Raw genomic sequence first — 14,458 nt, 5'->3', positions numbered from 1 at the left:
GATGGTTTGTTCTCTAGCTAAACTATGGTTTAGTGCTGCACGGATGAGGCCCAAGGAGCCCAAGGAAAGGACTTCTGGGGTTTGTGTGCTTCTTTCCTTGTTACAGAGAAGGAGGATTTCAGTTGAGTTTAGTTTCAATTTTTACAAATATTGGCTGATATTGGCTGTTGGATGGGAGGAATGGAGCACAATCATGTGGTAGGGGGCTTGAGAGTATATTAAACCAGTTATTGGAGGCTGTGGTCAAAGGAACAGATTAAAGTTAGATCCAGATAAAATGAAAGTGAAGTTGGTTAAGAATGAAAATAGATTATGTAACAAAATGGTTGGTCTCACATGACACACTAAACAATAGTTTAGTGGAACATGCTTAAGTTGCAATGACCATGAGTAAAGCCTCAGGTCAAGAGCTCCCACCTTCCTGTGAGCCCAGGACAAGGACGTCTGCAGTACAGTGGTACCTCAGGTTAAGTACTTAATTTGTTCCAGAGGTCCATACTTAACCTGAAACTGTTCTTAACCTGAAGCACCACTTTAGCTAATGGGGCTTCCTGCCGGAGCACAATTTCTGTTCTCATCCTGAAGCAAAGTTCTTAACCTGAAGCACTATTTCTGGGTTAGTGGAGTCTGTAACCTGAAGCGTATGTAACCTGAAGTGTATGTAACCCGAGGTACCACTGTATTAGTTTTGGTTTCAAACAATCAAGGCTCACTGTTTTTTTAGCAACCTCAGACAGTGATTTAAAACAAATTCTTCTGAGTGAAACAAGATAGTATCAAAACCCACAATGTGAAGTTGGCTCATTCGGAAACTGACCAGACTACATACACACATATGTAAACCTTATAAATAGATTTTTAGCACATCTACAGAGTTATTTCTTTAAAAGACACACACACACACACACACACACACACCAGCATGCTTTTAATCTCATTCCCACACAGCAAATGGATTAAGTACACTCTACCCACAAGCCTATCAACTGAAGTGTAGGACTCTCAGACAGGATAATTGTATTTATTTATTTCTTTTTTAAAGAGAGAGACCATTTAGCTAGTGTTAGTTAATCCTTAGATTGAAACCAGAACTTCCACATAACTATGTAGTTAAAACATCAAAGACCTGAAGAGTCGCTCAGACTGATCATCTAGTTGCCAATGCAAAACTACCATACAGTGGTACCTCGCAAGACGAAATTAATTTGTTCCGCGAGTTTTCTCGTCTTGCGATTTTTTCCGTCTTGCGAAGCACGGTGTCGGGAAAGTTTTGGAAAAGCTTCAAAAATCACCAAAGTCTTTAAAAACCTCAAAAAAGGCTACCACACCGCGTTCTATGAGTTGCTCCTCGAAGTCAAGTCACAACTGTATTAACGGTGTTAAGAAAAAGGAAACAAACTTGCAGTTCAAAAAACAAAAAACCCTTTCGTCTAGTGAGTTTTTTGTCTTGCGAGGCATTCGTCTTGCAAGGTACCACTGTACTATTATGAAATAATCAATTATTAATTTATATACCACCTGCATGCCAAAATGGCTTCTAAGTATTTTACAACTATAAATCAATACATGGTTAAACAATAATGATTCCACTCAATACCAGAACATCCTTGATTAAAATATACACTAAAACATTATTAAAAAGCATGACAATTAAAACCGTTTTAAAAAGAAAAAGTCAGTTAATAAAATCAGAAATTCAGTTCAGGGAAATGCTTGCCTAAATACTAAATTATCAGGCTGTGGCAAAACTAACCATGTTTCATCAGCTGACTGTAGAGCCCTGGCTGGGTCCAGTTATTTAGGGCTTTGTACGTAAGTAGCAGAACCTTAAAATAGGTTAAATAAAGAACCACTTTATAAATTTCACTTTACATAATAGAGAATTATGGTAAGATTAAGAGGAACAACCTGTTCATATTGCATTATATGTACCATAACTTGGAACGTCCAGAACCATGATAAGTTTATAGAATACACTTTTCAAGGAAAGATTCCACAGGCCCACCAATCACTGGTACTCATTTATGGAACCCACCATAGCTGCAGCTTGGTGGGGGGAAAATGTACAAAACCACATTGAAGACAGTGTAACTGAACAGAATTACCATATCCCATAATAATATTAGTATAATCTTAAAGTAGATATTGAAAGCTTGTTCTCTCAGCTATAGTTAGTGAGGCCAGGTGTGTATGAAGGAATTAATCACTGGTGTGATGTATATTTCTTATAGGCAATGACATTGATCACATCAGTTAACCAATGTTCATTTTCTTGACCTTGGCAGAGCAGAGGACAAACCCAACAGCCAAACTTGGGAGGGGGAAACCAAGCAGGTCCACACATAAGAATTAAGTTAGAAACTGTACCTTGTCAACTGGAAGAAAGTCATTATCTACTTCTATTGACCTTGGACGTAGCTTTATAGGTTTGTCCTTAAAAATGTCTCCAAAGCCAACCCCTTTGACCTTTTTGGGTTGGATTGTTGCTGCTCCATTAGCTCCTTCTGATTTCGTGCTGCTTGAATCACCACCGTCACTTTCTGAGCCGGTAGCATCTCTCAAACCTACAAGAGGGAAAGTCAAAAACGAAAATTGTGGCTTAAGATTTTCAAAAAGTGAAGGTAAGCAAAGCAACACTCATGCAGCAGCAGATAAGCCTATACAGTGGAATGGGCTTCCATCCTTGGAGGTTTTTAAGCAGTGGTTGGATGGTCATCTGTCGCGAATGCTTTAGTTGAGATTCCTGCATCTGAAGGACTGGATTAGATGATCTTCGTGGTGCCTTCCAACTCTATAGTTCTATGATTCTAATTCCTATATTAGGAATTAGAAAAATCTTATTGTAGCAGTAAAACTGACTGTAGAACAATCAGCATCTGGTTTATTAAGGTTATTAGCAGTGCTTTTTTCTGGGGGGATGCAGGGGTACGCAACCCCCCTAAACATTTTGTGAATCTAAGTTTAGCCTCATTGAGGGGCAGTATTTCAATATGAGTAGGAAAATGCGAGTACCCCTAAACTTTTTTTAGAAATAAAGCACTGGTTATTAGCATTATGGAGAACATTTGAGGATAAACAAATCCAAATTTAAACTATACTTCCACATCTATTGCAATGCTGAAATACAAGGATTCTTTGCTGTTTTTGATCTTGACCAAGTGCAAAATTAAGTTCTTAGGTACTCCCAAGTTTGAATACCATCAGCATTTCTGATAGCTGAAATTGGAGCCCTGCTAGAATAATTTGCATCTTTTCAATGACAGGTCCAATGAGATTTGCATGCCTGAAAAGAGACTTCCAAAATTCTGTCTGATGCAGCGGTTACATAATTTATCTAAATAGTTCCATAACCTAGCAATGTTGATTCAGTTTCATGGCTTCTTGGCCACTTAAACTGGTATTTAAAAACAGTGTGTGATGTATTTACTGAGCGCAACTTGTCCCTTCTGGCCATTGCCAGGATGGCTTCATGCAAGGATGTGAAAGATATCTAGCAGCCAGAAAAGATTGCATTTAAAATGTTCTCAATTAATTCCTTTTGTAACTTGATATGGAAGGCATCATAATATTATGATTTATGTAAAGCCAGATGAAGCTGTTAGGCAATTAAGTGATGAAGCAAGTGTGTGTGATAAGGTGGGTTTACTGAATCGGTAAAAAAAGCAAAATGAAATGAGCTCTTCTCTTCCCTTGGATAAAGCGGGGAGAGGCCTTTGACAAATAAGTGGTATTTCTTACCTGCTTTTCCAACAGTGGTCTTCAAGATGCCTTAGGCTGCAATCCTAACCCCACTTTCCTGAGAGTAAGCCCACTGAATTCAACAGCACTTACTTCTGAGTAGATGTGGTTAGGATTACACTGTGAGACACAAAGATAAAGGTAAAGGTACCCCTGACCATTAGGTCCAGTCGCGGACGACTCTGGGGTTCCACGCTCATCTCGCTCTATAGGCCGAAGGAGCCAGCGTTTTGTCCGCAGACATCTTCCAGGTCATGGGGCCAGCATGATTCTGGCAAACCAGAGCAGCGCACGGAAACGCCGTTTACCTTCCCGCCAGGGTGGTACCTATTTATCTACTTGCACTTTGATGTGCTTTTGAACTGATAGGTGGGCAGGAGCTGGGACCGAACAATAGGAGCTCACCCCGTCATGGAGATTCGAACCGCCAACCTTCTGATTGGCAAGCCCTAGGCTCTGTGGTTTAGACCACAGCACCACCTGCTAGACACAAAGTTAGAGGAATGTAAAACAGCACAGCTTGTCTATAATGTTACACATGCCCAAGTGGTCTCAACTAGAAGTCCAAAATACAGTGTTGTCGGTCCCATGCTATGGCACATGAATCAAGCAGCAAATTGTCAGACATCCTTGCTTTTGACTTTCAAAAGAGGTTTCAAAATCATGCCAACAGGATTTTGAAGCTATTTAATTTTTTTTTGATTAGTCAGTCACCTTAATGACAATATTTTATTTTTTTAAAATGGTGCTTCATGTTTTAACATTGTACACAACACTGTTATTTTATCACACAGTGGTATGATACATACACGCACACACACCAGCAACTGCAAACAGGTTACAACCACATCACTATATATCCTATCAAAAGCTGGGGAGAATAGGGCAGTTTTCATCTGCTGCCTAAAGGGTAGTATGGCTGACACAAGGTGAATATGCTTGAACAGGGCAATCTATAACTAAGGTATGATCACAACAAAAGCCCCCAGCCTTTGGTGGCCATGTCAGCTCTAAGAAATCTGGTGCAGAGTCTAAGGGCCACCTGGCTAGAACAAATGGGTATACACAGGTGAAGTTTTTTCACACTGAGCATCATCAGGATTACCTGACTTCATACTGCTTGTACTCACTGCTGCTACTGGATCCAGAAGAAGATCCAAGAAATTAATTCAGAACACTTGTGTAATGAAAATTGAGGGGGAGAGGGGAGATGAGAAAATTAATTGAATGCCGAGCTTCTTACCATACCAATCTTATTCAGATGGTACTTGTAGTCAATCCATATATATGTGACCTTTTAAGTGTATGACTCACATCAAGCCAGTTACGCAATCAAAATGATATATTATTTAAGGAAGAAAAAGAAAGCTAAATAGTACTTAATCAAATATGCAATCAAATATTCTGGGTAACCTGATCATTGCCAAAACATTTAATTACATTCCTCTCTAGCTGAGACAATCTTGTTTCAAAGGCACATATCCACACCCCTGTGCAGGAATAAAATAAATCAAGACAGACAACCTGTTTCACTCTACTATCCTCATTGAGAAAGGCTATTCTGTTTATATTAGAGGGTAAACTTGTTTCTCCTTCAAAGCACTCAGTATCTTCAGAGAGAATGGATATTTTATTGCTATGGTTGCATGCCAACTTTTCCTCTGTGCAAGCAAACTCAAGATGTATCTGATCATTCCATGTTGCTCCTAAAGGTTGCTTGTCACTAACAAATATTCAGTATTTGTACCGGCTAACTTAGAGAACACTGGTTTACCTGTGTCACACTCTAGCCATGTTAGCACAACATGTTAAACCAGTTTATTGGAACAAGAAGAATGGGAGAAAGCGAGTGTCCTCCTTCATAGCTGGGAATTTAGAATCTTCCACATGTATTATGTTGAAGCACAGTTTTCCACGTCATCTGGAGTCAGAACTGTGGTTAATCATGACTATGACTTATGAAAGGCAAACATCTGAGCCAGACAACTATTTCTGTCTAATCTGATCCTAGCAGCCAAGGAGGAAAAGTTATAAAGCTAAGATACAAATAGGCATTGTCTTGGGGTATCACTCCTAGAGGGAGAAGGGAAACGTGAGAAAAGAAACAGCGAATTTTACTTCTTTCCTCTTTACTGCATATTTATGTTTTATGCAGACCACCAACCCAGTGCTCTCTTCTCTAACTGATAGTTCTACAAGATCTCAAATAGGAATCTATGGCATCACCTGCTACCTGATCCTTTTATCAGGTAATTTCAGAGACTAAACCTGGGAACATTTGCATGCAAACTATTTGCTCCATCACTACCTATTTTCTCTTCCCTAAAGTTTTATCTTCAAGATAAGGAACACACAAGAAATGAGTGAAAAAAGAGCAACGAAAGTGTAAGCAACTTACTTGCTGTGTGAGAGAAAGGATTAGTCTACATGTTCAAACCAACATTATCTACCTTTGCTGACAAAGTGTCTCAGGGCCTCGATGACAAAGTGTAACAAGCACATTATTTCACTCAATCCCCCATCTCTAATAAATCACAAGCTCCCAAGTAAAGAAAGCCAATAAATATGAGATATGCAGACAGAAAACTAGGGTACTGTAGAGTGACAGGTGTACAACTATCTTCCTGTTAGGCAGCAGTTATGGGGCGGGGTGTGCTTGGTGCAATGACCTCCTGGAACCCAGGAATTAAGTTTGTTCCCCTAAGGTCAAGGCAGCTGATCTAGGGTACAGAAGCTGAGAAAAAGAGACTGATTGGTGGGCAAGACCTTCAGAGATGTGACAGAAATGCATCAGTCTCAGCGTTACAACTTTCCAGGTAAGAAAGGCATCACTCTGAAAAACAAGGAAACGATGCACCTGAAGGGATCAATTCCTTGGAGAGTGAACAGGTACTGTGTCCTGCTGAGGATACCCTTCTGGGGAGCAGAGGACTCCCAGTCATGGGAAATTTGATTATTATGTACACCAGGCTTCCTCAACCTCAGCCCTCTGGATGTTTTGAGACTACAATTCCCATCATCCCTGACCACTGGTCCTGCTAGCTAGGGATCATGGGAGTTGTAGGCCATAAACATCTGGAGGGCTGAGGTTGAGGAAGCCTGATGTACACAAACAGCTGGGTGTGGGATGGGTGTGCTTACCTGCAGTAAATTACCTGCCTAGTGTTAAAATATGTGACGTATAATCTAGATAGGCTGTGTAGCTAGTGCTGGGGATGTGTGAGTTGGTACAAATTATATGGGGGACTGCAGCATCAGAATTAGGGTGGTGTGGGCGGTTCCTATGCACAGAGTGCCAAGCCGAGGGGCACTTAACAACAACAACCACAAAACAACACTATATTTATACGGGTACCTTCTGAGAAGATCCATAAAAGCAACTGTACCGGAAGGAATTATTGTGACAGTAAGAAATATTTTGTGGGGGGCACCAAATTATCAAAGTCTGCCCCCTGGGGGAAAGTAGTTGTGCAGGCCTGGAAGCCAAATTGAAGTTGCTAGATACGGGGTTAAAGCCAGAACTTCCAAGGTAGCTTTCTCAGAAACACTACATGTTCTACAATCAGGGCCCAGTAGAAAGGTAGAGATAGCTGGAGAGGTATATAGCAGGTATAACAGAAACCTGGTGGAATGCAAAAAAAAAAATTCTAATAATATTCATGTACACAGAGAAGAAATGATGTGGTGCAGCTGTGGCAGCAAAACAGGACACCTCATCTGCTCTACCTGCAATAAAACATGTCTCTCCACAACAGGTGCTGTAACTTTCCAACTTGACTCTCCAACTTTGACTTTACCATGAAGGAGCACTCCTCCATTGTCTCCCGAGACAGATGGATGCCAACAACATATACTTCGTTCAGGTATATTTTTTTTCACCAAATGCAGTTTTATTGTCCAAGATTTTTGCCAATTCCTTTCTAGTATATATAGTATATAAAGCACACCAATTCTCATATAAGACAAACAAACCTTAACTTCTTAGGCTTTGGCAACAAATCATGCAGGATAAAGAGGAATGAGCAGTCCCCTGCATCATGGAACAACATGCATTAAGCAGTGCAAAATGAATGCTGGAGCCCTCAGCATGGCTGTAAGTCTATCACTATGGACGCAACTATCAACATGGATGCTTTTGCCATCTTTGTAACTAAGGATTATTCTAAGATTTCATTTCCTATTCCTGTCCTCTACATTATTTACTTGCTTTAATTTTTCTGTGCACTTACAGATGTCTATTGCTTACTTCACAGCAGTTACAGTCTAACAATAGGAAAAGCTTTTTGATATTCAATTAGCTTCAATGGAAAGAGAACATAACATGTGTTCAGGGCAATGTTTACCTGAAATCTGAGACAGCATGAAAAGCAGAATACCAAGAGGCCAGACTAATGCTGGAACTACACATTTCGCAGAGACCAATCTGTCGAATGGCTACAGTACAGCGATGGGAGGGAAGGGGTCCTTCACCTTGCTTCTTCCCACTGCTTTTCTCCTGCAGTTCCCTGCACCAGCCACTTTCCTGACATGACAAATACATACTTGTAAAAGTGTCTGGAGGAGGGGATTACAGGAGCAAAGCAGTAAGCAATACGGCTGGGTGACATATCGTCCAAAAACGGTTGAAAGCCCATATTCTGTTATTGGTTTCCTAATTTTTGACCTGGCAATATAACAGCTGTCCATTGTTAGGAAATGAGGCAGGAAGTACTTCTGTCAAAATTTAAAACAACTGGATGACAGGCAATTGTCAGAAATCAACTTGACCAGTATTTCAGGTTCCCCCATCCTGGTTCTTCAATGCATAAAAATGGCTTGCCTTTTTATTTGAACATTCCCCTACAGAGAGTCAATACAGATCTACCTAAACTGTCTACTCCATTGGGCTGTCTACTCCATTGGGCAATGGTTGCTCATAGTTTCAACCAGAGATTTTTCCCAGCCCTGCAGCCTGAGATCCTTTCAACTGAAGACACAGGAAATTGAATCCTAGGATGTTCTGCGTGCAAAGCTCTACTACTGACCTACTCCTCCTTTGAAGATATGTGCCTCTATCAGCAGCTATACAAGGTAGAAATTGAAATTAAGTACCAAGGAAAGTTTCATGGCGCTTTAGGTGTATCCCAACACTGTACATACATGTACACACACATGCATGCTGAAAAGAAATACTGGTATACATTCTGAGAATGTATGTGCTGTGCAACAGGAAGCAAACCAGACCAACTTCAGCTCACAGAGCAGCCAAGACTGAGTGCAATGGATGGACATTATTCTTTAGCAGATGAATTCGTACACAATCAAGGAGCAGCCTTAGCTTAGCATTTCCTATTTTCTTTTAATTAACTCACTGTTATAGCGTCTGTAGCTGTCAATCTTTGCTGGTGCCACTTTATACAGAATTGTCCCTTGAAAGGCAGACTTTCCTGACAGCAGAATGAAAGAAAAGGAAAGCCAAAAAAAAAGGGGGGGGAGGAGAAACAAAAGGGAGGGAGAATAGGAGAATCGAATAATGGCAAAAGAAAGGAGAGGAGTTGTTTTTAATTTTTGCTTTTCAATGGAACTTTAAATAGTAAAAGAAAAGGCTTTTGGTAGTCTACACTTCCACTGTATGCATTTCAAACAGGAAGAGCACAAAAGTTTGCTAATGATTGTATTATAAAATGGACATTACAGTGCAACATCTGTTATAGCAAATCAAGGCAAAATGATAACTGTAGAATTGTGAATAGAAAGGAAAGCATTAACTGGAGCATACATACTTCTTCCCTGGAAATGACACAAAATACTGGGACTTCTGGAAAAAAAGGTGTTCATTTTTTTATTCTACCATAACAAACAATTTAAACCAAATTAACTCCAGTCATTCACTAGAATAATGTTTCTTTAACCACTGAACAAGCTTATACTAATAACAGAGTGCAATGCTGCAGAACCTTGTTGAAAATTGCAAACATGGGCTAATAATTGAAATGCTTATTATGTTTTTCACTTTACAATACTGAAATATAATAAGGCAAATTACAGAAAATTTTAAAAATGTAAAAAGAGCAATTATTGTATTAACAGTATACAAGAAGAAAATGAAAGAAAAAAGATAAGTAATCATATACTGCATCAAACCAAGGCAAATTATTTGTTGAAAATCTGGAGCTTGTTTATTATACATGGATATTTACATTCTGCTTCAAAGGCTAAGGTGGCCTGAATTTTTTGTGGGCGTCCCCTCTTGAATGCTTTCTCTTTCCACCTTTTCTGGGTTCCTCTATCTACCCTCCGTGATGGCCTTCTAAATGCCAAGAGTGCAGAATGAGCGGTGCAGGTGCTGTGTGGATTCGGCCTAGGGCCCTCGTACCTATGGGACCACCTCTCCTGGTATGCCCCACGGAGGACCTTAAGGTCCATAAATAGCAACACCCTAGAGGTCCCAGGCCCTAAGGAGGTTAGATTAGCCTCAACCAGAGCCAGGGCTTTTTCAACACTGGCTCCGGCCTGGTGGAACGCTCTGTCTCATGAGACCAGGGCCCTGCAGGATCTGATTTCTTTCCGCAGGGCCTGTAAGATAGAGTTGTTCCGCCTGGCCTTTGGCTTTGATTCCGTCCCCCTCTTTCTTTTTCCTTTCTCCTCCTGTGAAGAGGCTGCATCTTAATGTTTTAATGTTGTATTTCAATCTTGTTTTTAAGTTGTATTCATTCAACTCATTTTTATTATTGGTTGTTAGCCACCCTGAGCCCGGCCTTGGCTGGGGAGGGCGGAGTACAGTGGTGCCTCGCAAGACGAAATTAATCCGTTCCACGAGTCTAGCGGTTTTTTCGTCTTGCGAAGCAACCCTATTAGCGGCTTAGCGGATTAGCGCTATTAGCGGTTTAGCAGCTATTAAAGGCTTAGCGGATTAGCGGCTAAAAGGCTATTAGCGGCTTAGAAAAGGGGGGGGGAGCGGAAAAAAATCGGAACACTTGCAAGACGTTTTCGTCTTGCAAAGCAAGCCCATAGGGGAAATCGTCTTGCGAAGCAGCTCAAAAACGGAAAACCCTTTCGTCTAGCGGGTTTTCCGTCTTGCGGGGCATTCGTCTTCCGGGGCACCACTGTATAAATAAAATTATTATTATTATGAGGAGTCATCTGCCTTTAGATCTGCTAGGTGCACAAGCATGACCTTTCACTTACTGAAGTTCAGGAGAAGTGCAGAGTTGGTGCAGCAGAGTGGCTAGGAGACGATGCTACGAATCAGGGAGTCTCTTGTTCGAATCATGACTCTGACATGAACTCACTATGTAGTAGTAGGCAAGCCACTCTCTCTTGATTTCAGTCCTCCCTTATTCGATATGAGGGACAATAATACTGACTTAAATTGCAGGATTGTTGTAAACATCACAATATTCAGAGGTGCTCTGAATATCTGAAATGTTAAGACCATTAAGTTCCTGGATGATTAAAAATAACAACCGTGTGACTGGGAACTAAGGGGAGAAGTTGAGAGTCAGTGTATGTCAGGCACACAGAATCTGCCACTGACAACGAACCAACTAGGGATCCATTGTGCTGTACAGACAGGTATGGAGACAGTACAGCACATCCTTAACAGACAAGGAAATAAGCAGGGCCCATTTATCTGTCTGAGCTGCATTAAAGATAACATGGAAGTTGCTACCTTAGGCTGGGACTGTTAGGATATTTCTGTTCCACCTTAAAAGGGAGCAGGCTTTGTGAGTCAGAGTCTGCGCATGTCTGTTCACAGGATGTTTATGTTTGCTATTGCTTTCATTTTTCTCTCTCTGTCGAAGACACTGATGCAGACAGTCATGTCTTTCTCTGTTCTGATCAACGCTGAATAAAGCTTGTAAATAATGCTCTCCTGAGTGCAACTTCTGCTGTGCATTATCTGCTGATAAGAGTGTGCATGAGCTCTGGAATGTGGCAAGTTATTTTCTAGAACCTCATGTCGCTAATCGATGATACTGCGTGTCTACGGGAGATCGATGGACGTCCGGCAGACGGCTTGGGGCCATGATGGACTTTATCTCCCTGGCAGTATCCCAACAGGGACTAGATATACATGAGACCTGCTGATGAAAGCAGCAGCCACATTCATAGCCCCTCCTTTTCCCTACTTGTATCACCTACAACAACTTACCCATGTCCTGATGTCATGAATTATAGAGTGAGGTCGTAAGTCACAATATTATGATGCCAGGACATGGCATGCTGTTATTAGTTGTTACACTGAAGGAGGAGGGACAAAAAAAACCAAGTGCATTTATTTTGTTTTGTTTTTTTCACCTAAGTCAGTCCTTCTGTGGGCTCGAGCCAATTGCATTTTATATCAAAGCGATACTTTAAAAATCCAGGCTTATTGTATTTCTCTTGTACCACCACAAAGGATAATCAAAATTATGAGCCATAGGGCAAATATTGTACATCAGCAGTGATACTTATAAGACAATCTAGGCATTGATATAAAATGATTTATATCTATTCTGTTAAAAATAGGATAAAACCATAACCCCTCCCCTCAAAAAAGAGCACTATACTTCTCTTCTGAACAAAACTGATAAATGATAACACCTAAGATGCTGAAAGGCATGTTACTAGGGAAGAGGCTGAAAAGCATGTTACAAGGGAAGCCCCATACACACACACGTCATTCGATATTGTAATTTATGACAGAAGTGGTCTGCAAGCACACAAATCCTTAGTGCTGCAAGAAAATTCAAGTGCAATATAAAATACCTAAAATTATTTTAACAGCGTTACATACAGCAAATCATATGAATTAATCATATGCTCTGTTTATAAAGAAGCAAACTGAGGGAGGCAGCAGATAGCATAAACCTTCCCAAACACACTTGGCATTTATTGATGCCAACAGATAAGCAGACCACTAAGAATAATAGGCTCAAAAAGAGCCTTCTACTGTATTCTTCCAGAGACAGATGTGAGGGAAGCCCTGTGCAAGTCCCCGAGGAACACTGCTGAGGTCCAAAACAATTAATTTTGCTAAAATAATTTGTACAGGTCTTTTGGCAATTCTGCACCAGTATTTATCATTCCCCAAAGACAGGGGTCTTTACAGAAAGAATAAGAAGTCCTCACATAATGGAAGTTTGATTTTTCAATCTTGGGAATAGATGAAATAGGTTTTAAAATTCCAAAAAGAAAAGCAGACCCACAGACCCACTGCCAAGTGTCACACTCCCCAAACAGAAAGCCCAGTGATTTGGAGCAAACCACAGGATCATTTATTTTCCTCCTTCTCCACTTTAAAAATGAATTTTCTGAATTCGCATTTAGGAGGTTCCAGTGGGGAGGCATAATGCTAAATCATAGGTGAGAAGGGCAGGGTACTTTGTGAAGAAGGGAAGGGAAGCAGCGTGTAATTTTGCAGCCCACTCCCAATTGCAAAACTGCAGTAAGGACTGCATCTGTACCACCCTGGACAATTCACAACAACTTCTCCCAGCTATACCAAGAACTAACTTAGTTGGTCTTTAAGGTGCTACAGGAAGGAAATTTTTTATTTTGACTATGGCAGACCAACACGGCTACCCATCTGTAACTTCTCCCAGCTAGATCGCTCCAGATTAACATATGGCAGCAGATGTTCAGAAGCAGGAATACCTGGAAATACCACCATGGCAGTAAAAAAAAAACAACAGTAACCAAAGCTAACACAAAGAAGGGTCAGTTAACATTTGTATCCTTACTTGGTTTTATTAGCTGCTCCTGTTGGACAGTTCCAGTATCGTCAGAATCAGAAAGCTCCTTTATGAAGTTGGAAGGAAACATGCCAGTCTTCCCATTGAGAACTCCTTCCCACCAACCCTCTTCCACCTGAGCCAAGAAAGAAGACATACATACTGAGGTTTGCAAGTTTACATCTACATAGGAAAATTTGGAATAAATTGAGTAAATCTTTCATTGGTTTTGATAATATATAAAACTTGAACTGACAACAGTGACCTATCTCAGAGGGTTGTTGTGAGGGGGCAAACACAATAAAGCACATCACAAATTAGAAGTACCATATAAAAAGGTAACAACTAGCAATTAATTCCATAGTAACCGCACCACAAAATTCTTGCATTTGTTATGATTAGTTTAATTCCCAAATGAACTCAACTGCTTCTGGGCTGAAATGGAAATTTAATCAATATTTCAACAGAAAGAGTAAAAAATGGCCACGTTATTTCATTTATACTACTGTGGACAATAATTCTTGATGTTATCATTTTTGTTATATGAATGATGCTACCAGACTTGAGTACTCTGAATTGAAGACAAGGAATATGTCAACACAATACAGAAGTTATTTCTATTGGAAAGCCCTGAATGAATTATTTACTAGCCTAACAGCATTAAAAATAAATATGTCACATAAAATGATTTAGTTCCTCCTATGCAAAACTATTCCATATGGAGCAGCAGCTTCCTGCTAGGAAATGACAGTCCCTAAATACCAAATGCCCTTGGGTTATAATGTGACAGCAAGGAATGACTCATTCTTTAGATCAGCTAAGGATATTCTTGACATTTTAATAATTTCCATCCATCAGACATTGTCCATCCACAGAAAAGTGACAGAAGAGGACAGCTTCTGTATGCAAAAGATTAATCTCTAACATGGGTCCCAAACCCTTCTTTCTAGCAAAAAGAAATGATTTTTTTAACCAAAAAACACAATTATTTAGGAAGCGACTGTACAAAACTTAGTTAAAAAAGC

At 40.3% G+C, this 14,458-nt stretch overlaps 1 protein-coding gene across 4 annotated transcripts in view; it reads right to left on the bottom strand.

Annotated features, from left to right (window-relative positions):
* The window catches only part of SH3KBP1 (SH3 domain containing kinase binding protein 1), a 153,461-nt gene that overhangs the window by 50,403 nt on the left and 88,600 nt on the right, over positions 1–14,458 (bottom strand). For 3 of the 4 annotated variants that reach the window (XM_082220594.1, XM_082220596.1, XM_082220593.1), the window contains exons 5-7: positions 13,443–13,569; positions 9,090–9,164; positions 2,368–2,564 (exon numbers count right to left, since the gene is read on the bottom strand). In XM_082220594.1, coding sequence (XP_082076720.1) covers positions 2,368–2,564; positions 9,090–9,164; positions 13,443–13,569 — 399 coding nt within the window. The remainder of the gene's footprint in view (positions 1–2,367; positions 2,565–9,089; positions 9,165–13,442; positions 13,570–14,458) is intronic. The other variant, XM_082220595.1, reaches the window with a different exon arrangement.

Source organism: Podarcis vaucheri (genome assembly GCF_965113315.1).
Source record: "Podarcis vaucheri genome assembly, chromosome: 4".
Taxonomy (NCBI): domain Eukaryota; kingdom Metazoa; phylum Chordata; class Lepidosauria; order Squamata; family Lacertidae; genus Podarcis; species Podarcis vaucheri.
This window is presented reverse-complemented; position numbering and strand designations above follow the sequence as displayed.